Source organism: Panthera leo, chromosome B2, assembly GCF_018350215.1.
Source record: "Panthera leo isolate Ple1 chromosome B2, P.leo_Ple1_pat1.1, whole genome shotgun sequence".
NCBI lineage: Eukaryota > Metazoa > Chordata > Mammalia > Carnivora > Felidae > Panthera > Panthera leo.
Window position 1 is genome coordinate 53,085,512 of NC_056683.1, and position 25,384 is coordinate 53,110,895.

The following is a 25,384-nucleotide window of genomic DNA, read 5'->3' on the forward strand; positions in this document are numbered from 1 at the left end:
CAAGTGAAGGGGATTAAGAGTACACTTATTATGATGAACACTGAGTAGTATATTGCATTGCTGAATCACTATATCATACACCTTAAACTAATATAACACGGTATGAAAACGTCCCTTATGAAAACGTATGAAAAAGTATGAAAACGTCCCTCACAGATTAAAGAAAAAAAAGCAACACCAATTATAAACAAGGTTTATTATGTCAACATAATATAAAATAATGTAAGGTTTACAAAAGCCCTATGTTTAAGGCTTTATGAAAAAAAAACAAGGAAAAATAAGGACAGATGGTACCAAAATAGGACCTACAGTTCAGGGCTTATAATTAAAAGAATTTCCATAGAGGGGTGCTGGGGTGGCTCAATCGGTTAAGCTTCCAGCTCTTGGTTTTGGCTCAAGTCATGATCTCACAGTTCGGTTCATGGGTTCGAGCCCCACATCCGGCTCTGCACAGACCCTGCTTGGGATTCTCTTGCTCTCTACCCCTCCACCCCTCCACCCGTCTCACACACACGCGCTCTCTCTCTCTCTCTCTCTCAAAAATAAACAAACTTAAAAAAAATTTCCATATGGTAAACTTTACTCATCGATGTTTAAATACCATAAAATTTGTATCTGGAAATTGTAAAGAAAATTTGTAAAAGCTTTCTGTACACTATGATAGTAACCCATTTATTTTAATATACTTTCATTTACACATGAGGATTTATTTATAACACATTTGTAGCATAAGTAACTTTAAATTCAAAATAAAATATGATGTGGTGAATATTAAGACTAGATTTTTTCAACCTTTAATCCTGGCATTCCATGAAGCCCAGGAAAACCAGGAAGTCCACGGTCACCCTGCAAATAAAAGTAAAATTAATGAAAGAAAATACATCAGCCTAAAAAATATCATCATACATTCTTTAACTTCACCCTGGTCAAAGAAAAATTTTACTGGAAGAAAAATCTTCCACACGCATACATACGTTAAAACCACATGTCTATGAAAGATCAACCCTCATTTATCAAAGTTTCCTTTATGATCAAATAAGGAAAGTATTTTGAGACTAGGTGAACTTTCTCCAGTTCTGTGGAAAATGCTGTTGGTATTTTGATAGGGATTGCACTGAATCTGTTGATTGTTTTGGGTAGTGTGGGAATCTGAACATTAATTCTTCTAATCCTTGAGTATAAAATATCTTTCCATTGGTGTCATTTTCAATTTCTTTCATCAAGTGTTTCACAGTTTTCAGAGTAAAGGTCTTTCACCTCCTTGGTTAAATCAAAAAGCATGGAGACAAATGAAAATGAAAACATGATGTTCCAAAATTTGGGGGAAAGAGCCAAAATCTATTAGAAGTAATACCTGAATTCACTAAAGTTGCAGGATACAAAATTAATACCCAGAAATCGGTAGCATTTCTACACACTAATAATGAAACAGCAGGAAGAGAAATTAAGAATCTCATTCTCAATTGCACCCAAAAAACTGAAATACCTAGGTATAAATGTAACCAAGGAAGTAAAAAACCTATACTCTGAAAACTGTAATTCAATTTAATCCCTATCAAAATACCATCAGAACTTTTTATAGAACTAGAAAAAAATAATGCTAAAATTTGCATGGAACCACAAAAGATCCCAAATAGTCAAAGAAATCTTGACAAAGAACAAAGCTGGAGGTATCATAATTTCAAATTTAAAGATCCCCTGCAAAGCTGCAGTAATCAAAACAGTATGGTACTGGCACAAAAACAAACACATAGATCAATACAACAGAATAGAGAGTCCAGAAATAAACCCACACTTACATGGTCAATTAATCTATAACAAAGGAAGTAAGACTATACAACAGGGAAAAGACAGTTTCTTCAATTGATGGTGAAAACTGGTCAGTTACATGCAAAAGGACGAAAGTGGAACACTTTCTAACACCATACACAAAAATCAACTCAAAGGGACTTAAGACCTAAATGTGAGACCCAAAACCATAAAAATCCTAGAAAACAACAGGGCAGTATTTTCTCTGGTATTGGCCATCACAACATTTTTCTGGATATGTCTGCTAAAGCAAAGGAAATGAAAGCAAAAATTAACTTTTGGGACTACATCAAAATAAAAAGCTTTTGCACAGCAAAGGAGATTATCAATAGACAACCTACTGAATGGGAGAATACATTTGTAAATGATATATCCAATAAGGGTTTAATATTTTTAAAATATAAAGAATTTGGGGCAGCTGGGTGGCTCAGTCAGTTAAGCATCCGACTTCGGCTCAGGTCATGATCTCACGGGTTCATGAGTTTGAGCCCTGAGTCAGGCTCTGAGCTGTCAGCACAGAGCCTGGAGCCTGTTTCGGATTCTGTGTCTCCCTCTCTCTCTGCTCCTCTCCTGCTTGCACTCCGTCTCTCTCTCTCTCTCTCTCTCTCAAAAATAAATAAACATTAAAAAAAAAAGATCACTCCATTGAATACACCCTCGACACGTTGTGTACGGTGTTAGAAAGTGTTCCAGTTTCATCCTTTTGCATGTAACTGACCAGTTTTCACCATCAACTGAACAAACTGTCTTTTCCCTGTTGTAGAGCCTTACTTCCTTTGTTATAGATTAATTGACCATGTAAGTGTGGGTTTATTTCTGGACTATTTTGTTGTATTGATCTATGTGTTTGTTTTTGTGCCAGTACCATACCTTCTTTGGATTCTGTCTCCCTTGCTCTCTGCCCCTCTCCCACTCATGCTTTGTCTGCCTCTCCCAAAAATAAATTAACATTTAAAAATATTTTAAAATAAAATAAAATATAAAGAACTTCTACAACCCAACACCAAAAAAAAAATCTGATTTTAAAATGGGCAGAGGACCTGAACAGACATTTTTCAAAAGAAGACATACAAAGGGCCAACAGACACATAAAAAGACACTCAATGTCAGTCATCATCCAAAAAATGCAAATCAAAACCACAATGAGGTATCCCCTCACACCTGTCAAAATGGCTAAAATCACAAAGAAGTAACAAGTATTGACAAAGATGTAGTGAAAAAGAAAACTGGTGCACCCACTGTGGAAAACGGTATGGAGTTTCCTCAAAAATTAAAAATAGAAATACTATATAATCCAAATGCCACTACTAGGTATTTTCACAAAAAATTCCAAAGCACTAATTCAAAGATATATGGCTTCCTACGTTTACTGCAGCATTATTTACGATAGCTAAGATATGGAAGCAGCCCAAGTGTCCACTGATAAATGAATAAAGAAATGTGATATGTATATATACTTGCATATATAATGGAATATTATGCAGATGTAAGAAAAATGCTATTTGGACCTTTCAATAATATGGATGGACCTAGAGGGTGTTATGCTAAGTGAAATAAGTCAAACTGAGAAAGACAAATACCATATGTGGAATCTAAATCCAAAACAAATGAATAAACAAACAAAAAGCAGAATGAGATCTATAAATACAGAGAACAAACTGATAGTTGCCAGAAGGAACAGCAGTGGAGGGAGGGTCAAAATGGGTGAAGGGGAGTAGGAGATACAGGTTTCCAGTTATATAATGAATAAGTCAAGCAAATAAAAAGCACTGTACGGGGGATAGAGTCGATGAGATTGTAATAACATTGTAGTATGGCAGATGGTACCACCTTTGTGGGGAGAGCAATATAACATAAAGAGACACTGAATCACTATACTGTACACCTGAAACTAATGCAATGTGGTGTGTCAGCTGCACTTAAATAAAAAAAAAACATTTTTGAAACTTAAATCTTAATTTTTAAGAAAATTATTTATTCACATATTTTAAAGAGTAACCTAGTTATTAGTGTTTTAAAACCCTCCCAAGGCCGCTCTTTTTTTATTCTAAGCTTCCGTATCTCTATGAGCTCAAATCACGTGGTCACACTGCTACCACAGTTTCAGTTTCCAGGCTTATCTACTGACCTTCCTCTGTGAAAAGAAGAGAATCAACCTCTCATACCATCCAACATCCTCTCCCCATCTCCACTTGTAAGAAGCAGAGATCCCCTTAACTTTCTATTAAAGCTTTGGTTAAATCAATAGTCAGTGTTTCTTATATTAAGATTCACAACTAAGCCATCAATATGTTGATTGCTTGCCTTTTCCTGACCAAATGTTTGTTTTACCTACAGTTAACAATAACCTGTTTTGGTAAGGGGGGAGGGGGTACACTAGTTTCCTATAAACTTTCTGTAATATTGAACTCCAATCTATCTCCAATTGTCAAGATCACTTCAAAACAGAATCACATACATTGCAAATTTGATATTCTTTGTCCTTCCTACAGCCTTCTCACTTATTTCAATATACATTTGCTGTTCTATCTGTATTTATTCCCTTGTTAGGGGGATACATCATCCAATAGCTTCCTCAAAAGGAATTTATGGGAGACAATCTTTTGAAACCTTAAATTTCTGAAAATAACTTTATCATATTCACTTAAGTAATTAATTAATTCACATATAAAAGTATGGTTTAGATTTTTCTTTCAGACATCTGTAGGCCCTGCTCCATTCTCTTTTTGACATCAGTGTCACCAGTGAGATGTTTGAAGCCTTTCTGATTCTGATCATTTGTATATGGCATATTTTTGGGGGGTGGTTGTAGTGTTTTCCCTCTTGGAATGCTTGTAGGATCTTCCTTTTGGTTAGGGTGTGTTACAGTGTAAAACTGTATAATATTAAGCATGGATGTGGCCTATAATCATCCATTATGCTAAGCACTATGGAAGACTTTTCATCCATAATGACCCCATGCTTACACATGTGGACTCAGACCACACACCCAACTCCATCCACATTTCACATAAACAACCTTCCCTCGGCTACCTCTAAGCATACTGTGTTAAAAGGCTCTCAGCAAGACAGAAACAAGAAAGAGGCCTGCAGACCGTGGGAATGGGCCTGGGGTGGTCTGTACAAGGAGTGCCAGGACCAAAGATCTGGAATGTGGTGTACAAGTGGATCACATGCTACAGAACTGTCTCTGCGTTGGCCCTGAAGACGCAGTGTGTCCTATCAAGGAGCTCAGCTGAAGCAGGATCTATCAGGAGTTCTGCATCTCTGAGGGCATTAATGACCATTTTTCCAAGTCTTCTTCACACATCTTTTGTCAGTTTCTTTAGACTTTTTGGTATCTTTAATTTTCCTAAGATATTTTCTGGTTCCTGGTGGTCAGTTCACCTGGAAGCTGATGATAAGCTCTCACTGAGTACTGTTCATTGAGATTCTCTATACATGGTGTGGTTGGGTCATTTCACTAAACAGCTCTGGATATCAGCGGATTCCCCATAGAAAGATCTTCTTTGCCTATAGTTTTGTACATCTCCACCTTTTCTTTCCAGTCTAGAAACCCTCAGTCTTATCCTCCCCAGATAATAAACTTTCAAGTCCTACCACGGTAGAAGGGAAATTCACTTAACTACACAGAGGTGAGGAAGGGATAGCAGGATCTCACTGTTCTTAAAGGAATATTCAACCATGTTTTCATTTTTAGCTCTACCTTCAATCCACCTCTATTTTCAAGAATACTTTGTATTACCATTTCCTAAGCTTTTGGGGTACCTGCGTGCATGTGTGCACATGTATGTGTGTGCACACACACAAACAGGATTCTCTCTTAAATGAATCGTATCTCTTTCTATTTTAAGATTGAGCTTCCTTGGGTCTTCGTGGGAGTTTAAGAAATAGAGAAAATGTGTATATTCTACCCTTCATCTTCATCAAGAAGCCCTAGTGACTTACTGATACTTCAATAGTAATATCCAGAGCACCTTGCCCTGTAGGAGATAGGTTCGCAACAGTCCACTGTTACAGGAGACAGCAGGACAGACACAAAAGAAGGAAGATACAAGTTGAAAAAGTACGTACATGGTATCATTTCCAATTATTCCCATGGACACTTTCCACCAGGAGGCTTTAAACCTCCTGGACAGGGTTGCTATGACCTCTTGTGTAGGGCCCCAATATTCATTCAGACTTATCCTGTTTTATTCTGAACCAATTTCATTCCTTATCCACTCTGGTTAATTGCAGGAAAATCTGGGAATGTACTTATCTGTCTAGACTAATACAATATTGGCCTTAATTAAAAAAAAGCAGCTTTAATTTTAACAACAGATCTATTTCCACAGAAATATTCCTTGATTTTCCATTAGTGAAAGAATGGGAGCCATTATAAAATAAATTTTTACAGAGAAGGAGCCAGGGCTGAAAGTCCAGGAATTCCCTTATCGTCTCCCATAATAATTGATGGAAAATAAAAAACAGAAGTTACATTATATTTCAGATCCATCTGTATTACATTTGGATCCTTTACTTTATAAGTGTATCTGATACAAAAAGTATACTAACTAATGGTTATATCCAAAAATCTATTCGCCTTATACTACCAAGAGAAGATTTTTATCTGGGCACATAGCTTCCTAACTAGTGACTATACTTCCCAGTCTTCTTTGCAGTGAATGGCCACATAACTAAGTTCTTGCTAGCAGAATGTGTGGGGGACTATGACATGCAACTTCACATAATTGATTAAAAATATTGTTATGACTTCTCTTTCTCCCTTCCCATCAGATTACAATGCAGGTAAGACAGTGACCAGTGATATAGCCTTGACTGTGTAGAAGAGAACGACATTCTCAAGGAGACTAGACCAATAAGAAGGAAAAACCTGAGTCCTTGAATAAGTACATAAACTGACTACATGAGAAAAATAAACTTCTTTCTCATTTACATCACTGCATTTCAGGGTCTGTTTCTGGTCTAAACAGGAATTTTTTTTTTTTTTTTTGGCTTGTAAAGAATGTTTTCTCATGGGTAATAGCTTTCCCTTGACTACTTAAATTTTCCAGTAAAGATTAAAAATGATCTGTGTGTGTGAGAGAGAGAGAGACAGAGTGAGAGAGAGAGAGAAGATCCACTAAAAGTCCACACATTCCAGAGCTTATTAGTCCTAAAATCCAACAATTTAACCAAGGAATAAAAGAAAAAAATAAATTTAGGGGGAAAACAAGAGAAACAACAAGAAAACTGGGTATTTGGGTATTTCTTTCCCCTACCATGTATATGTAGACTCCTAATTCAAGAACCAAAACTACCTTTTGGAAAAAAAAATTTTTTTCCTTTATGCTTGGGGCAGGTAGGAGTAGTAACCGTTTCTCTAGAGAGAAAAGATTAAAGACTACCTGAGCTAGCTCTTGACTGAGCTGAAACAACTCCTTGATGGTCAGGATAGACTAAGTTACACTCTTGATAAAATGGAATTTAGGGGGATAATAAATACTTGATAAAAATACAGAAGAAAGGGGGAAAATTAGGATTCCCTATTAAGACTGCACAAAGTCCCAACTAAGACTTCCATTCTCTGGCTACAGGTTATAGAAGACATAATCCTCAAACTTTAATTTACCAGAGATAACAAACCAATCTCAGATGAAATGAAAAGACCAGCAGCATTCACCGACATTCGGATGGAAAAATTGAAAATCTGGACAAAGCTACCCTCACATGTACAAGCAAGAGTTTTTAAGTAAAATAAAAAGGCAAAGCATACATATTAACACATAGCAGTTAAGAGGGGAGAGGAGAGAGAGGAGAGAAATTTAGTGAGGAAATGGTTGAGGAATATTGACACAATCTACAAAGTACTGAACACAAAGTGTTACCCAACCACACTGCAGTTAACCTCTGAACAATGCAGAGACTGGGGGACCAACTGCCATGTGGTTGAAAATCCACACATAAGTTCTGACTCTGAAAATTTAACTACTAATAGCCTACTGTTAACCAGGAGCCTTACAAATAACATAAACAATTAATGCATATTTTGTATGTGTATTATATACTGAATTCTTAAAATGAAGTAAACTAGAAAAAAGAAACCATGAAGAAAATAAGAGGAAATATGTTTATAATATTATACGATATTTACTGAAAAAGAAATCCATTTTTAAGTGCATATATGCAGTTCAAATCCATATTGTTCACCTAATTATGCCCATGGTTTAATATAAGTGGTTGCAAAGAAGTGGTAAAGTTAAGCCAAAATCTATCCACAATGGGCATGTAATGCAAAAGACAAATAAATGCAAATAAATGCAAATGACAAATAAATGCTCTTGTTTGGTCATCTGCTACTGTAATCTAAGCTAATTAATACAAAACTTGGTATAGTAGGAAAAGGACACTGCCAAAACAGTATTAAATAATATATATGGCATTGGCTTTGAGGAATGAAAAAAATTAGTTTATGTTTAGAAAATGGCAATTCATTTAATATAATGGTAAATATTTGATAAAAATTTTTACCTTGCAAAGGTAAATAATACATCAAATTAACTTAGAGCTAGAGGCAAAGAATTAAGAAAACAGAATGCTAGTATCATGAAGTGATTGGTATTGGCTATATTTGAAAGACCCTGTAAAAGAAAAGAAGCTCAGAAAAGAATCAGCCAATTTGCAAGTAGTAATGAAAAGCAATAGACCAAGTCCGAACACATGGAGATTGTAAGATACAACTTTGTTCTCATCACTAATAGGTAAAAATTGAAACTGGAGAGGACCTTTAAAAGAAGTTCAATTAAAATAGCCTCTGTGAAGAATCAAATCAAGGGGGTGGCCATAAACACTATTCTTAAATGCTCTGAATCAGTGAGTGTGGGTCCAATAAATTCCTTCAGGCTGGACAGAATGGCTCAAGAAAAAAAAAAAAAAAAAAGCCTAAGAGTGTAAGAGTGTAATGGATGTCTGATAAATTCAAGTCATCTATCATTAATTATCAATAGTTAATTAATTAATGCAGAGAGGGCCATGACTAAAGCAAGGACTGTGGATGCTGCCATCGGCTGGAATCAAAAGCCAAAGATAGAAAATTGGAAATATTCATCTGCTGTTGAGAGAGTTGTACACCAAAGAAGCCCTAAACCATAAAAGACTCCACAACTGTTTGAAACTTTAAGAAAAACAGTCACCCAACATCACCATTTTTAATGTTTTTCTATCCAGTTGTGACTAGCCACTGAATTTAGACGAAATACAGAACAAAGCGAGATTAAAAACTAGAAGGAAGAAAACAAATCATCGTTAGGTATGATTATACATCTAAGACACCAATATACCTAATACCCTAAATCACTAATTCAGTTAATTGCTGCTTTAAAAAGGTAATATATAAAAAGGTTTTTATATATAAATACTAACCAAAATGAAAATATATTAAAGAAAAGATTCCATTTATAATAGAAACAAAGGACATAACAATTCTAAGATATAAACCTGAATAATGTTTAGGACCACTATGGAAAAACTCTAATATTTTATTAAGTTTCAAGATTGAAAATAAAAAATTAAATAAGTCATAATCTTAAATAGGAAAACTCAATATTGAAATTATGTCAATGATTCTGTAATTAATCCATAAATTCAAAGGAATCCTAATTAAAACATGAATAGGAATTTCTAAAATACTGAAGGAAAGATATTGAGCTTTATCTGGAAAAAATAAGCATGCAAGTATAGCCAGGAAAATTTTGATGAAGAAGAATAATGAGGAAGTACTAGGACTGCCAATATTAAATCATATTATGAAGTGACAACAATTAAGAACAATTTGGTGTTGGAGAGGATGTAGACAGATAAATGGAACAGAATGGAAAGCCAAAAACACCAGACCCAAATGAAAATGGAAATTTAGTAATAATGATGAGTTTTCAAATAAATGGAGAAAAAAGTGATATTCCATAAATGTTGTGGCAATTGGATATCCATTTAGAAAAAGAGAGGGAAAAATATGACTGCTCATCTACCTTTACTCGAAACAACAAAATTTTAAAGATTAAAATATAAATTAACAAGGTCTAAATATATATTCAAAATGTTATAATGTGGAATCCTTCTATATAGACACAAACATAAGGAGAGGAAAAAAAATATCTCTACCTACATAAATATTTAAATTTTATGTGTGGCTGAGATTCCAAAAGCCAAGTCAAAATACATAATATAAACCAGGAAAAAATATTTTCATACAATTTATGAACTGTAAATAACAATCAGCTTTTAAAAAAATCAACAGCCCAGTAGAAAGCAAAAAAAAAAAAAAAAAAAAAAGATATGACTAAAAAGCATATTACAAAGAAGTAACAAAATGTCCATGACAAAGTACTCTACCTTAATTACTAATACAAAAATGCAAATCAGACCAATACTATTTATAACTTGTACTGATGACAATTAAAAACCTTAATGAAATTCAGTTTGAATTTGAAGAGTTTGAAGAAAGATGGGGCACCTGGGTGCTCAGTTCATTAAGTGTCTGACTCTTGATTTCATCTCAGGTCATGATCCCTCAGCCCCTATACATGTGAGATCCAGCCCCTATACATAAGGCTCTGCACTGACAGCACAGAGCCTGCATGGGATTCTCTCTCTCCCTCTCTCTTTCTGCCCCTCCCCCATGCATGTGTTTTCTCTAAATAAATTGTAAAAAAGACTGTGAGCAAACATTTTCACACACTTGCTGGGAGGTACAAACTTATTACAAGTTAAATAGGCAATTTGTATCAAAGTTTAATTATGCATTTAATCCTTTGATCCTATAATAAATTCCAGTTCCAGGATGTTTTCCTATGGATATTCTCAGAAAAAAAATACTGGGATATGAGAAATATATACAAAGATGTTCATTCCAGTAGTGTTAATACATACATACACACATACACACACGCACACAAACACACACAGCAACATATTAAGAACCAGAACATCCCTAATTCAGAGATTTCTTACAGTGGATAAGTACAGCCCGTAAAATATATAGCTGTGATTAACCTTCTGCCTATAGTTTCTTTCATGAATTGTTAACTCCCCTGTAACTTATAGAGATTTTGAGTATGAAACTTTTTTCTTCTTTTTGAGAGAGAAAGAACAAGCACCAGTGGGGGAAGGGCAGAGGAAAAGGGAGAGAGGGAATCCTAAGTAGGCTTCATGCTGCCAGATCAGAGCTCTACTACTGTATCCTAAGCTGATGCTGTGCTTCTAATTAATGATAATTTGCTGAATATGCAAAATATTTTCATTTTCTAAAATACGGTAAATACTTTTGATTCTTCCAAAAATATTCCAATAAAAGAATTATTTTGAGGAGTCACAGTCCTGATTGCACCCGAGCTTACAAGAGAGTAGATTCTAAGAGTATACCAAGATTTACAGTAAGATGGTTCCAATTCCACAGGTTGCTTCCAAAACTCTCATGACTCATGAACATGGCTTTGATGAGCTTGTCCATCCTATAATCTGATCTAGAATCATATCGTTTTCAAAGTCACGATTATTTATGTGCGTTGTTAAGAGAATATGAAAACTATTATTTTAAAAACCTCATTCTTCAAAAACTTCTCAGTGTATGCATGTGTTTTTAATGCATAAAATGCTTTGTTCAGTAGCATAGGCATATAGTTCATAGATGTACATGGAACTACATGCCCAAAAGTCTTTTACTGCAAAGAGCTCACAACTTAAAAGTCTGATAATCTATGATCTAGAGTGAACAATCTCCCTTCACTTGAGAGAGATGGAGAAACAGGAGTCGTCTCTCATGGCACAATCGGTACAATCTAATCTCTTTCATCCAGTTCCCCCGTCCACCTATCTGCATGGCTACTGACAGGCATTCAGGAATTCTCTTCACAGTGCAGGCAATAGGGTGAAAAATGAACAAGTCACATGGTTCAAAACTATTCTGGCCAATGCAGAAAACAAACAACAACAAAAAAAACCAGACTAAAATCAAGACATTTTATTTCAACCCCCTGATTCTTGAGTAACTTTAGACAAATGATTTAAGTTCTTCATTCTTCAGTCATCCCAGCTGTTAAGTAGGAATCACCTACTTCACAATTAATATAAAATCGGCATAGTACTGCTTACTCTAGTAACTTCATAGGGCTTTTTGGGAGGATTTCATGTGATAAGAAATGCATATGGATAATATCGATACAAAACATGTCTAAAAATAAAACAGAAAAAGTGTACACACAACAATGAACGCCTTCAAGCACTCAATACATCAGAAGCCTTACATATCTTGGATTGTTCCTTGTTCTCTCCCATAAAAACAAATGGGAAGCTCAGGCACTAATGATTTACTGGAAATTGTTTAAATCTGCTAAAATGTTTCCTCTCTTTAATACAGCAATGGGCAATCCCCTTGGGTTTGGAGATCATGACTGAACTGGTCAGGCCTAGAAAAAAGGTAGGTTCGTGAGCTCCTACTACAGAAGCACTGCCATAGCTTCTTAGTGACCACAGAGTACACCCAAAAGAGAAGATGAGAAATGGCATTTAGAACCAACAAAATATGAAGCACTCTGTAAAAATCAAATGTAAGTTTCAAGTTTCTCAAGGGATGCCAGTAAAGAAAAACAAAATGGGACAGAAAAAGGCATTGCAGCCAACAAGTGAGGCGGGACCTGGAATTAATGATTCTTTTAAATAAACTGAGATGCTGAATCCATTACAAAGGCTTAAAAGAAAAGAAGCTGCAAGACCAGAAAACAATCAAGACGTTGTAAAAGTATCCACAGAAGTAATAAACACCTGGGCACACACAGGTGAACACCCTATGTACACAAGAGGCACTTAACAAAACCTGACTTCAGAGAATATTTAAGGAAGGCACAATTAGTGCTGCTTTTTTGGAAGAAAAGCCTCTAAGAAAAGGATATAGAAGGAAAGTGTGGTACCACACCATCCATAAAAAATACAAGAAGTTTTTCCGAAAATCCCTGGTTTTAACAATTCCAGTTTCTTCATATTCAGATGAAGCAAAGTATTTTATTAGAAAACAGAATGTGTGGGGCACCTGGGTGGCTCAGTCAGTTGAGCATCCATCTTCAGTTCAGGTCATGATCTCACAGCTTGTGAGTTCAAGCCCTGTGTTGGGCTCTGTGCTGAAGCCTGGAGCCTATTTCGGATCCTGTGTCTCCCTCTCTCTCTTCCCCTCCCCAGCTCATGCTCTCTCTCAAAAATAAATAAACATTAAAAATTTTTTAAATAAAAAAAATAAAATGTCATGTGTATGTATGTATATCTAATATTTTTTGTTTATTAACTATAACACTGATCACATAAATATATTGCTATTGATATACTTATCACAAATACGTATATTTATATAGTTAACAAATAAATTTATATTCATTAAGGTTTATATTTAATAATATTACAATAAATGGACTCATTAAGGAAGGAGAGGAAGGGCATAGGACTGAACTCAGTTGGCAACACTCCAACATTTAGTGAATGAATATAGAAGACAAGTCAACAGTGAAAATGTAACCAACGAAGGCAAGAGAAAATCTAAGAAAATGTGCTATCTTAGAAGCCAAGAGAACAAATTGTTCCCAGAAGAAGGGAAAAGTCTGTTGTGTCAAATGCTGCTGGGACATACAGCAAGATAAGCAGAGATCATTGGAAAACACTGACCACTGGACTTCAAAGATGGTAGATACTAATCTAAATACACAGCAGAAGTGTGGGATGGAAATCCTACTAGAGTGAATTACAGGGAGAAAGGGAAGCAAGAAAGTGCAGAGAGAATAAAGGCAAATTTCTCTAGGGTATTTCTACTATAATGGAAAGGAGAAATAGGGTGGTAACTAAAGGAGACTATATGGTAGAGGAGGGGGTTCAGTTTGGTTGGTTGTAGATGGGTCAGCCTTTAGGCTATTGGTAAAAAAATTAACTAAGAAAGAAAAAACCATGACATAGCAGAGAAGGGCTAATTAATAACACAAAGTAATGGAGAAGGATAGGATCCAGAACATAAGAGGAGGACTGGACATTATGGACAGTTCATCCATATTAACAGGAAAGAGGGCAAAATTTAGACACATACACAAGTAAGAGGGTAGACAGTCATCAACATCATCTTTATCATCACTAATTTATAGGTGTTTAATTTTGGCCAAGTACATGCATAGCCTATTTAACCTTCACAACAAAACTATGAAGAAATACAATAGCACTCACTTTCCAGATTTTGAAATCCAGGTTTAAATAGATTAAGAAGCATGGCTAGGGAGTTAAGCAGTCTTAATTCAGAGCCCAGTCTATAAACCCATAACTGCTTTAAGCCTCCCACCCTCACCCCCCTCCAACCTAGCCATGAGCACACCACTATTTGGGCCTTGGGTGGTGGTGTTATCAGAAAGCTACACAGTTTGATTACCCTCCTTTTCTGAGAAAGAAGAAAAAAGTGGCAACTTCACTAAGCCAATTCTATTTCTCCCTCTCATGTCACTCTTGGCTTTGTTTTAATTTTTTAAACATTCTTTTTTTTTTTTTTTTTGTCTTCAGACATTGTAAGAAGTAAAACCACTAATATATACTAAGTTGGTCCTTTATTCTGTTCTCTCCACATGTATATAGGCACTCCCTAATTATAATTAACCATATAAATCACTGTAATACCACTTAATCTTTTGACTTTGGAAGTGCAGTCATGAAAGTAAGGGATTGATTTGAAGTAAGGAAATCTCATTCCTCACATTATACTCTTTTATGGACACTAAGGACAATGGGAAAGTAAAGTCTTGAAGGGACAATTTCAATGTTAAATGACCTAAAGAGGAAATTAAACAAAATGTGTAATTCACTCCATAATGAGACCTTAGATATAATTAACATATTTTATATCTTAAATCCAGAAAAACGAAGTGATGAGTTTGTACCAAGTTTAGATAGGTTAAAAAAATAAATTACTATCTCCCATGTGTTGAGAATTGAATTTTCCATAGAAAGTTTCATACTCAACTCAAAAACCCATAAATACCTATCATCCCATCAACACAACTTAATATAAGTTTTAACAAAATATATTTCTCCCTATGATTTAAATACATGGGTCTCCTTAAAGTTGAGGAAGTGTTTTGAAGTACGTTTTCTTAAATTCCAAAGAATAGCTTCAAAACATATTATAAAATGAGTTACCAATTGAAGACCATTTGGTGAATTGGTGCTCCTTTTTAACTTTATAAATCGGTGGGGGGGGGAGGGGGACCTGCAAAATCTATACACACTCTACTGTCTGATATGGGAGCAACAAATGCTAAAGCCAGCAAGAAAGTGCATGTAGTTTTAATTATCTTAAGTGGAAACTCCTACTATGGGAGTTCTCAGAAGAAATCCACAAAATGGAAATGATTCTGGGAAAATATCCTAATGGAGAACAGTGTTGTGTGGAACAATCTCTCAGAGGATGCTATGTGATGCCTGGAAAAAATGTCCTGTACCACCACAAGTCAAAGTCATCTCAGGGTCTATTTTTCAACCTTCCTATTTCTGAAAATTAAGGAAGTATATTCTAGAGGAAGAACCAAGGAAAAGTCTTTAACTTATTCATTTACTGCAACTCTAGATAAAGAACACTCTGAAGCCACAAGGAATGTGGAGGAAATTTAGATGGCACAGCGCACAGTGATCTCAGGCCCACAGGGACTGTGTCAGATCAGACTTTATACCCAAACAACAAATTTCAGAAAACAAGCAACTCTTGAGTGGAATTATTACTGGACTGAAAACAGAGACCTTCACATCATCTTCACTCATCTTATTTTATTCAAGAGAATGTATGACTTTGTAAAACTCATGCCCATCTATGTTGAAGACAGTACCATGACCCCATCCAACAGAGCAGTTAAAGATGTGACTAATCAAATTATTGCTATTCTTCTACCTTCAAACAGGCACTTTACTTCAATTCTTTTAAGATGAATAAAAAACACTCTCCTTTTTATATCTGGTTTCTAAAACCCAAGTAAAGGGAAAAATAGACAAATTTATGCATTCATCCATAGATATATTCATTCATATACTCACACTTTCATTACCTCCCTGCCATCCCCAAATCAGACTAATTGTGACAATGTTAAAAAACAGCAGTGATCCTGTAAACCAGAATATAAGTGAGGTGTCTGCCACACGGACTCCTCAGAACAGGTATCTTCATGATCTCAGTGGAATCCCCCATCACCTGGCAGAGGTCAGGCTATCCCTCTCAACATCGCCACAGCATGAAAGTATAAGACGTCTGCCATTCCTACAGCTCCAGCATGCTCCCTATCACCTCTTAATATATACCTCCATTGTTTAAGAAAGGCAGAGATTTCTCAGTGGCTAAAAAGATTCATAGAGGCCACATAGAAGACAGGAGGATTTTACGCTGCTTCTTCAGGAATTTTATTGACTGCTACTGTTGCACTCTGTCCTTTAACTCTCCCCAGCTTATAAAGCTGCCCTGACCTATTCCATCTTTTCTGGCCACTAAACCTCCTATTTGCCCTTGGGATTGTTTCAACCCATGTTATGCCCATGACATATGCCAACCTACCCCATGCTACATCCCAACTGCAACCATGCTACTTGGATGAACAAAACAGAACAGTACAAAAACAACTGTTTATTTAAGAAAGACCCTGTACCAGAGCACCTGGGTGGCTCAGTTGGGTAAGTGTCCGACTCTTGATTTCATCTCAGGTCATGAGGTCGGGTCGTGAGATCGAGCCCCACGTCAGGCTCCTTGGTGAGTGTGAAGCCTACTGAGGATTCTATCTCTCCCTCTCCCCCCCTTGTGTAGAGACAGAGAGAGAGAGAGAGAGAGAGAGAGAGAGAGAGAGAGAGAAAGGCAGGCAGGCCCTGCACCAGGAAACATAATAAATATTTTTCACACATTATATTGTCTCATTTGATCCTCAATAAACCTATGAAAGAAGCACCAGATAGGTATCTATTAAGGAGAGGGACATATTAGAATTGGGCTATCTGTGGCTAACAGGAACATATTCCATTCACATAGTTCTCTCCCTTCTAAGAAGGTAATCCCCCCCTCAGAGTTTAACCACAAGGAGAGAACATGGGAACACGGCATCAGGGCAATGCCAATACCTGTTTCATCTGACAGTGGTCATCTAGTTACAACGTATTTCATCTAGTGACAAAAACCTGCTGTGAGCTTTATTAGCCAATGACCACTGACAAATTTCTGAGCCCACATATCTTGCAATTCACCAAGGTGAACACTACTGAATGGGAGTCGTCATAGGTAACATCCTTTGTCTTCCTTGAATGACCAAAGTGACTGGACACATTTTTGTTTGTGTGCATTTACCTTTTCACCATCTCTCCCTGGTTCTCCTTTGTAACCTGGTAGTCCTTGAACTCCCTAAATCAAGCACAAAATAAAATCCGGTTAGTTATGTTTTGGGTTCACTAGAAACGATAATTCTACAATGTGTATCTATGAATCACATACTTGTATGCCAGGGGATCCTGGGACACCTGGTGATCCTGCAATTCCTTGATATCCCTAAAGAAAAGGAAACACAAAATAATTAATATTTCGTCATACTCACTAAGAGCAGGAATCCAGGATTCACTCTTGTCTGGAATGTCTTACACTTAAGACTTCACTTGGTGACTGTTTAAGAAACAAAAATAACAAAGTTTCAAATGCTGAATAAGGAATTAATATCCTCCAGTCTTTAGGGAAATGGTCTCAAATATCTCTGATTAATAAAAATAAACAAAAATGCTTCAATTAAAAGGAAGCTTTGGATTTGCAAAAACAGAGCCAATGTTCACAGCTCCCCCCCAAAAAAATGTTTTGCACACAGAAACATATTTAACATATTCGAGAGAAAAACACATAAGATTGGAGGATTATACAAATGGACTACATTTTTAAACCACCTGATTAATGGCCATTTGAGTTAATCCTTGGAATAAATTAAGACTTGATAAATGTTATTCCTCAGAGTAAGTTTTTAACAGCCTTTGGACTGCTCATTTTAGAAAGCTGCTGATGTTATCCATGAGCATGGCTGTGACATGTCTCCCCCACCTCCCAAGGCTGGGCTGTCTGTTGAGGCAAGGGTCACTTTGGTCTCCACTGCTTCTTACATATCCCTCCAGAAACCGGGCCTTTGGCAAAACAGCACAACTGTTTCAACAAGGCAAACTATTCATTCTTCACTCAGCACATGGCAATTAAACTCCAGAACAAACTTGCAGGCCCTCAACATTTGTCTAGGTTTCCCTAGGTCAATGTCACGTTGACTTAGACCACCTGGCACCTGCAAACACATTTCACGTTCTTATTCAGATCCCATCTCTCTCAGGTCTTACTGTTTGGATATAGCTTTCTGTTGTCAACAATATTAAAACAGATGTCATTAGTGTTTCCAATTACATCTTCATTGTTAAATCCAAAAGCTTCATTTCCATGTGGCTATTTACGGTTGCTTTTTGTATTCACCCACTCACTTGTCAGCACATTTTTAGCTATGATTTTAGAGATAGCAAAATTCCCTGCTTTACCACTCCCATTTTCAAATATTCCTTTTACTATTTGCTAGGTCTAACAATACTAATAACATTAATAGTTGTCTCAGCAACATCAGTCTTATTGGTTTTCTCCCTTTACATTCACTCACATTTTTTATTCTGTAAAACGCTCTCACTCTCCAAATGATAAACTATATAATTCCTACCACCAAGCATGATCCTTTCCTTCATACTCTTTCAGTTCTTCAGAGTTTATCAGAGTGTATCATCACGCTTCCTCCAGGATTTCTCAACAAATTCTTCTCTTGAATCCCTGTGCCCAATCCTTAAACATTTTGCTTCACCAGTGAATGAGTCTCATAACAAACCTTTCCACGCTCCATATTAAACAACCTGCAGCTTTCAAGCCCAACATATGCTCTCTGGGTGGCCACTGTCTCAAGTGTCATGGGATTATGTGCCCCCTTGATATGGGAAACCCAGTCCAATTCATTTCTTCATTTGCAGCATTGAACAGAGCATTTGGCATTTTGGTTTAATCAAACTTTAGAAGAATTTACCTTCATGTAATCCACACTGCATAAAATCCCTTTCCCGAAGGAACAAGGTTATGTTTGGGCCGCTACCGGTAGCAAATTCAAGTTTTAGTCATGCCTTCGTGTTCCCAAAAATGGTAGGAAGAAAGAACAAAGTCAATTCACACCGTTTGCTCAGCCTCTTATCTCTACCACTCTAGTTACCACTGAATCTCTTTCCTTCAACCACTTTGCAATCAGATAGGTCTGGAATTAAATTTCAACTATGTCACTGGTAGCATATGCCCAAGAGAGTTAGGTTACTTATAACTGCTGCCACTTAGGATGCCTCCATATCCTTCAAAAACCTGTATGCACTTCTCTGGACAGTCTGATAGGATTTACAACAGGCTGCCGTAATCAGGAGAAACAATAATAGCAATGATTTATACAGAATTCACCAAAGTCCAGATTAAGTACTTCACTTAATTCATGTAACCCTCACAATCACCCTTTAATTAATGTAGGTGCTGTATTATCCTTATTTTCAGATGAGGAATCTGAGGCACATAAGATTAAATAACTTGCCCAAAGTTATTCGTTAGTTGATAGAGTCAGTAGGAACACTCTCTTATCAGAAAATGCTTCATGGTAGATCTGATCTTATGATTCTAGGATAATTAATCAGATTCAAAAAAGCATATTTGCCAGGCTGCTTTTAAGTTGTTTAGAATTCTGAGTGCCCAAAGAATATGAATGTTCATAAAATTCCTCAAAAGAAAGTTACCATGGAGATTGGCTATTTATCAAAATGGCCGGTCATCTGCAAAGTTCACTGTAATGAATTATTTTTTTCACATTTTTTCAAAAGTTAAGCCAAATGTCGTATCTGCTTTATTACTTTTTTTACAAAATGAATCTTTTGTAGAAGATCAAAAGCTGTTCTCTTCTTCGAAGAAGTAAATTAATATGATCCATTTGTTAGAGAAGACACATCACATTTTAATGGATTAAAGCAATGTGGAGATGCCCCAGACTGTGTTCCCAGCTCACCTCTGACTCATAATGTGACCTCAGGCGGAGTGTTCATATCCCCAAATCCTGGGAGGCAACTCAATAAAGTGGAAAGACAATGAATCTTGAAATTGGAAGACCTTGGGCTGAATTTTTGCTCCTCCCTTTACTTTCTACAGGATTTTGACTAACTTTGCCTAGCTAAGTGTCAGTTTCTTAACCACAAACCAGGATAACAGTGCCCACTTCACTTCTGAAAAGAAACAAATGGAGTCACAGGTGAAAATGCCTGGCAGATGCTAAAAACTCAAATGTGAGTTTTTCTTTTTATGTTCTTCAGATTCAATGGCTATTGTACAAAACCATGAGAACACTTCTGCAAAATGTTATTCTGTAGCCTTAATGGGCACCACTACTAGCACATGAGGAATGGCAGATCCAGTCATCATCATGATTTAACCCTTTTGCAACATTCATATAGATCTAATGGTGAACATGTGAACAAGGCTTCAGTGTATTTTATAATGGCCCTGTTTGTTTTGTCTTTTGAAGAACTGCAATACAAAAAATAACAAATGCTTCCCACAATATGAGAACCAAGTTGATGTGGGATTTTTTTTAACTTACGGTGAGAGGCATTCTAGAAAACTTAGTTATATAAAGAAATTCAAAGATTATTTTAAAAGCTAGAGGAAGCATGATTAGTAACAAAATTAAGAAAAACCAAAACCACATCCACGCTGGGGGATCCCAGGATAAACCACCAGAAGAAATTGGATGAAATTCAGAAAAATGAAATTTGGACTAAAAATCAGGAAAATAAAGGTTAACAGGGAGGAATATTACAACACACAACAATTTCCAAGAGGAGCAAGAACTAAACACTGGTTGACTCATAGCAGGGTACACTTGAACAAGGAAAATGCCCTGAAACAGAAAAAAATGATAAGCTTTCCATATAGCTCACTGAGTTTTTATTGTTCTGAATACACAGGCTTCTGTGTTTTCAGGTGGGCCTGCAAATTTCACATGATCTTTGATCAATACTGTTCAACACTAATTTTGCCATTTTGCAATTATTAGCAGGTCCAAATATCCACCCTACAGCCATGTGCAAGATTTCTGACAGTAAAGTCTTTTCCACGTTCACAGAAAGTCTTTTTGTAAATGAGTCATTTTTTAGGAAAAAAATATTCTCACTGCCAAATTGTAGGGTTGAAGAATACAGAATCAATTTAATTTCCTTCCATGATTCATAGTTATAATGCTCCAGGAAAGATGTATAGCATTGAAATGGAAATTAAGGAAATAAAATCAGCAAATGTGCAAGGGTCACAATCTCTTCTGAGCCCAATTCTGATCAGGCCATAAAATATTCTGCCAATCTAAACATACAGATCTTCTCAAGTAGTGAGGAGGATAGAGTAATCAATTTTCTTTCAGTGCTCTAAACTCTAAAAATGAGAATAAAATACAGAGAAATAATTTTGGATGTCACTCTTCTTTCTGAAATGTAAGAATGTGATTCAAAGTTTATTCTATTACATTAATTTTCTTCAAAGTTTTCCAAAATTCCCACAGATACTCTTAAGTATACAGCCATGGTAACTAAGTAACCTAAATCAAGTGTATATTTTTAATATCCACTGTGGATTCTTCTTGCCACCAGCACACTTTATAGCTCAACATAACTAAATTCAAAAAATATTCATAAATCTGTCTTGTCATGTGTAACTAATGTAGAAACTCATTTGCCACCTAACTGAACTACCAGTCCAATAGTTTATATGCTTTAACTGACTGCTCAAATTACTTGACTAATACATCTCATTAATATATGTAAAATTAAACCCAAGCTAAGATCTAAGAAAGAACTGGAATGCTATGGGAGGTGAAGAGTAGATAGGGAAGCTTTCTGAAGAGACAAGCTCAAAGGAACACTAAAGGAAGCACAGTGGAGAAGAGGAAGCCCTTCAAAATGTGCCATGAAGCATGACAAGATGAGACATATCCATGGAGACAAAAGAGACAGCACATGGGGAAGCATGCTGCAAACAAGACTGGACAGTAGACTGCAGCTTTCATGCACAGCTTGTGGGTCTTATGAAGGATTTTTTTAAATATTTATTTTTGAGAGAGAGAGAGAGTGTGAGCAGGGGAGGGGCATAAAGAGAGGGAGACACAGAATCCAAAGCAGGCTCCAGCCTCTGAACTGTCAGCACACAGCCCAATGTGGGGCTTGAACCCATGAACCGTGAGATCATGACCTAATCCAAAGTTGGACACTTAACCAACTGAGCCACCCAGGTGCTCCATGAAGGTTTTTGGTCTTTAACCAATCCACTATACCAGAGGGTCACACAATCAGACTGCAGCTCTGAGAAGCTTGCTTGCTACACTATGGAGATAATTATAAGTGGCAGGGAGAAGCAGAAAGACCAAGTGGGAGGTTCCTGCAGGAGAGAGATAATGGTAGGTAGAACCTGAGTCCATTCAAGTTGTATTTAATTCAACCTGATGATGAGCTACAGGATGTCAGGAATCTGAAGTTATAGTATGATGCCCAGGTTTCTGATTTGTGCAGTGGATGGCAGATAATGTATCACTAACTGAGTGGGGGAATCTGGAGTAAAATACTATTATTTGGTTGCCAAATAATAGCACAATTTTTTTAATGTATTTTTGTGGACTAACATAAAAAATTTACATTTGACAATGGGAAGCTATAGACTTTTGTTGGGGGACAAAATTTCTGCTCAAAGCAGACTACATTTACTATAAATGAAATTTAATCTATATCTAATTCTCCCACCCTTAAGTAAGAGTGGATGAGTGATAAATATGGAACACATCACCTGCTTTCCTATGATATTTTGCCTTGAGCTTAAGCACATAAAAGAAAAACACTGCCTACCTTTGACAACCTCTATAGATGCAGCTTGGTTCTCAGATTCACAAAACTTAATTAAGCTTAGGTAAATTGCCTCATTCCCTGAGTATGACTGCACTTGAAGTTATTCTAAGCTTATTTCAAAAGGAAAATGTACAGTGTTGCTGGATGGCTCAGTTGGTTAAGGTCTGACTCTTAACTTTGGCTCAGGTCATGATTTCACAGTTCATGAGTTCAAGCCCTGAATTGAGCTTGGTGCTGACTGTGGAGTCTGCTTGGGATTCTGTCCCTCCCTCTCTCTCTGCCACTCCCCTGCTCACTCGCGCTCTTGCTCTCTCAAAATAAGTAAACATTTAAAAAAACAAAAGGAAAATATGCAACTTTTTAAGGTAACCAATAGCATCTTTAGTAGTTCTTACTTCCTAAATTTCTAATAGTAACATTTTCTATTCAAAGAGAAGTGACCAATAACTAGCCTCATTCTCTTTCTGTTCTGCTATATTTTTTCCATAGTAATTACCACAATCTGATATCACTTATTATTATTATTATTATTATTGTATAGTCATTATTGTTGTCCCTCCCTAGCGGAATGTGAGCTTCAAAATGGCGGGTTTTGTCTTTTTTGTTCATTGCATATCTCCTCAAACTATAACAGTGCCAAGAGCAAAGTAAATACCCAATCAATGTCAGGTATATGAATGGATGAATGAAAGAATGAATAAGAAAACAAACATATAAATGTTTATGGTACCCAACCAGTCACTACTACTGATGGCTCTAAAATAATGGCAGAAACAGCCCTGCATTCATACAGATTACAATCAAAACAATACAAAATATAAGCATAAATTTATCTTTAAAATCACACATGCTAGTTGTGTTATCAATCAATTCCTTCAAGAATTTAAACAGACAAGTAATGGGGCGCCTGGGTGGCTCAGTTGGTTAAGCGTCCGACTTCGGCTCAGGTCGTGATTTCGCTGTCCGTGAGTTCGAGCCCCACGTTGGGCTCTGTGCTGACAGCTCAGAGCCTGGAGCCTGTTTCAAATTCTGTGTCTCCCTCTCTCTGACCCTCCCCCGTTCATGCTCTGTCTCTCTCTGTCTCAAAAATAAATGAACATTAAAAAAAAAATTTAAAAAAACCAGACAAGTAACATTTCTATAAAATATCTACATACACATCATTATTGTATATACTATCCATAATATAAAAAAAAAATAAGTAATGTACTTAAGAGGCCCATGAGGAAAACATGGAGAGATCCATACAGGAGATTTACATAAGGGGTGTGTTCGAGAAAAATGAATTAGCTAGTGGACCAAGCTTTGTCTAGGAAAGCTTTACAGAAAAATTTTAAATCACATTTTATTTTACAAAAGGGAGATAAACTGCCCAAGTGGAAGATAGTTCATTTGAGGCAAGTGGTCCAAATTTTAGTTTACCAGTAAGACTCTCACGAGGGGTTTGATCATGCATGTGCATGTATTTTATAGTACAGGGAGACAGTGAGACAATAAACCTTTTTGCTAAAGGAATCCAAACTGAGGTGAAGTAAGAGCTCAGGTAGAAATAGTTTTCTCTAGATGTGTATTGTATACACATTTCAGTAAGCCTCTTCTTACAATTCTCTTTTCTAAGCTAAGTAACAGCCATTCCTTTGGCTTGTAACCTCACGTACCCCATTTTCCAGGCCTTAATCTTCATGGCACTCAGCCCCAAATTGCCCACAGCTCTTAAACTGTTGAGTCCACAACTGGCACCATGTTAAGAGTCTGAGGAAAACATAAAAACTTGTCTCATGGGTCTTATTGTTCTACTACTAATTATTCACCTCCTGTCACGCTTACTCCGCAAACCTAACTGCCAGATTTCTTCCCTTTCCTTCCATTCTCTACCAACACTCTTGACTAATTTTAAAACAGCACCTCTTGTTTGGATTACACCTGAGGTACAGTCAATTCTCCCTGACAGACATTCTTCTGAGTTTTCACTCTCTCCCCATCTCTCTCTTGTAAGTCAAATCCAAATTCTACAATTCCCCATAGTATCCAAACCAAATCTAACACTTCAAAAGCAGGACTGTCATCTTTCTTAATATAGACATTATATATTTACTAACAATGCCAAGTATTGCATCAGCCTTTCAGGCAACCCCATTACAAATCCCTTTTCACCAAGGTTAAATTTAAATAACACATCCCAGACAAGTAAGAGCCATACGTTTATTTGGGTTGAATTTCACTACATTAGAACAGCCATTCTCCAAGTTCGCTAAATCTTTTTGGATCTCCATGTCACCGCAAATGCCAAAATAAATTCCAAAAGTGAAGTCAAGAATTAAAATTCTCAAAAATCATAATACAGTAAATGAATACAGTAATGTTCAAAAAAAAAAAAAAACCACTGGAAGAAATAACAGAACATTTAATTGTGACAAAATTTTACATTACTAGAAATTAAAACAAAACTATAAACCAAATAAATAATTAAAAGAAACATTTACAACATAGATGTCAAAGAATTGATTCTCTTAGTGTATAGGAAGCTCTTACTAATCAACATGAAACATACTATCACTCCTATAGAAAAGGACAAGAGGAAAATCAC

At 36.3% G+C, this 25,384-nt stretch overlaps 1 protein-coding gene across 6 annotated transcripts in view; it reads right to left on the reverse strand.

The window, feature by feature from the left end:
• Nucleotides 1-25,384, reverse strand: part of COL21A1 (collagen type XXI alpha 1 chain) — a 171,666-nt gene that overhangs the window by 58,432 nt on the left and 87,850 nt on the right. For all 6 annotated transcript variants that reach the window (XM_042939082.1, XM_042939086.1, XM_042939085.1 and 3 more), the window contains 3 exons: nucleotides 17,324-17,377; nucleotides 17,180-17,233; nucleotides 793-846 (listed from right to left, as the gene is read on the reverse strand). In XM_042939082.1, coding sequence (XP_042795016.1) covers nucleotides 793-846; nucleotides 17,180-17,233; nucleotides 17,324-17,377 — 162 coding nt within the window. The remainder of the gene's footprint in view (nucleotides 1-792; nucleotides 847-17,179; nucleotides 17,234-17,323; nucleotides 17,378-25,384) is intronic.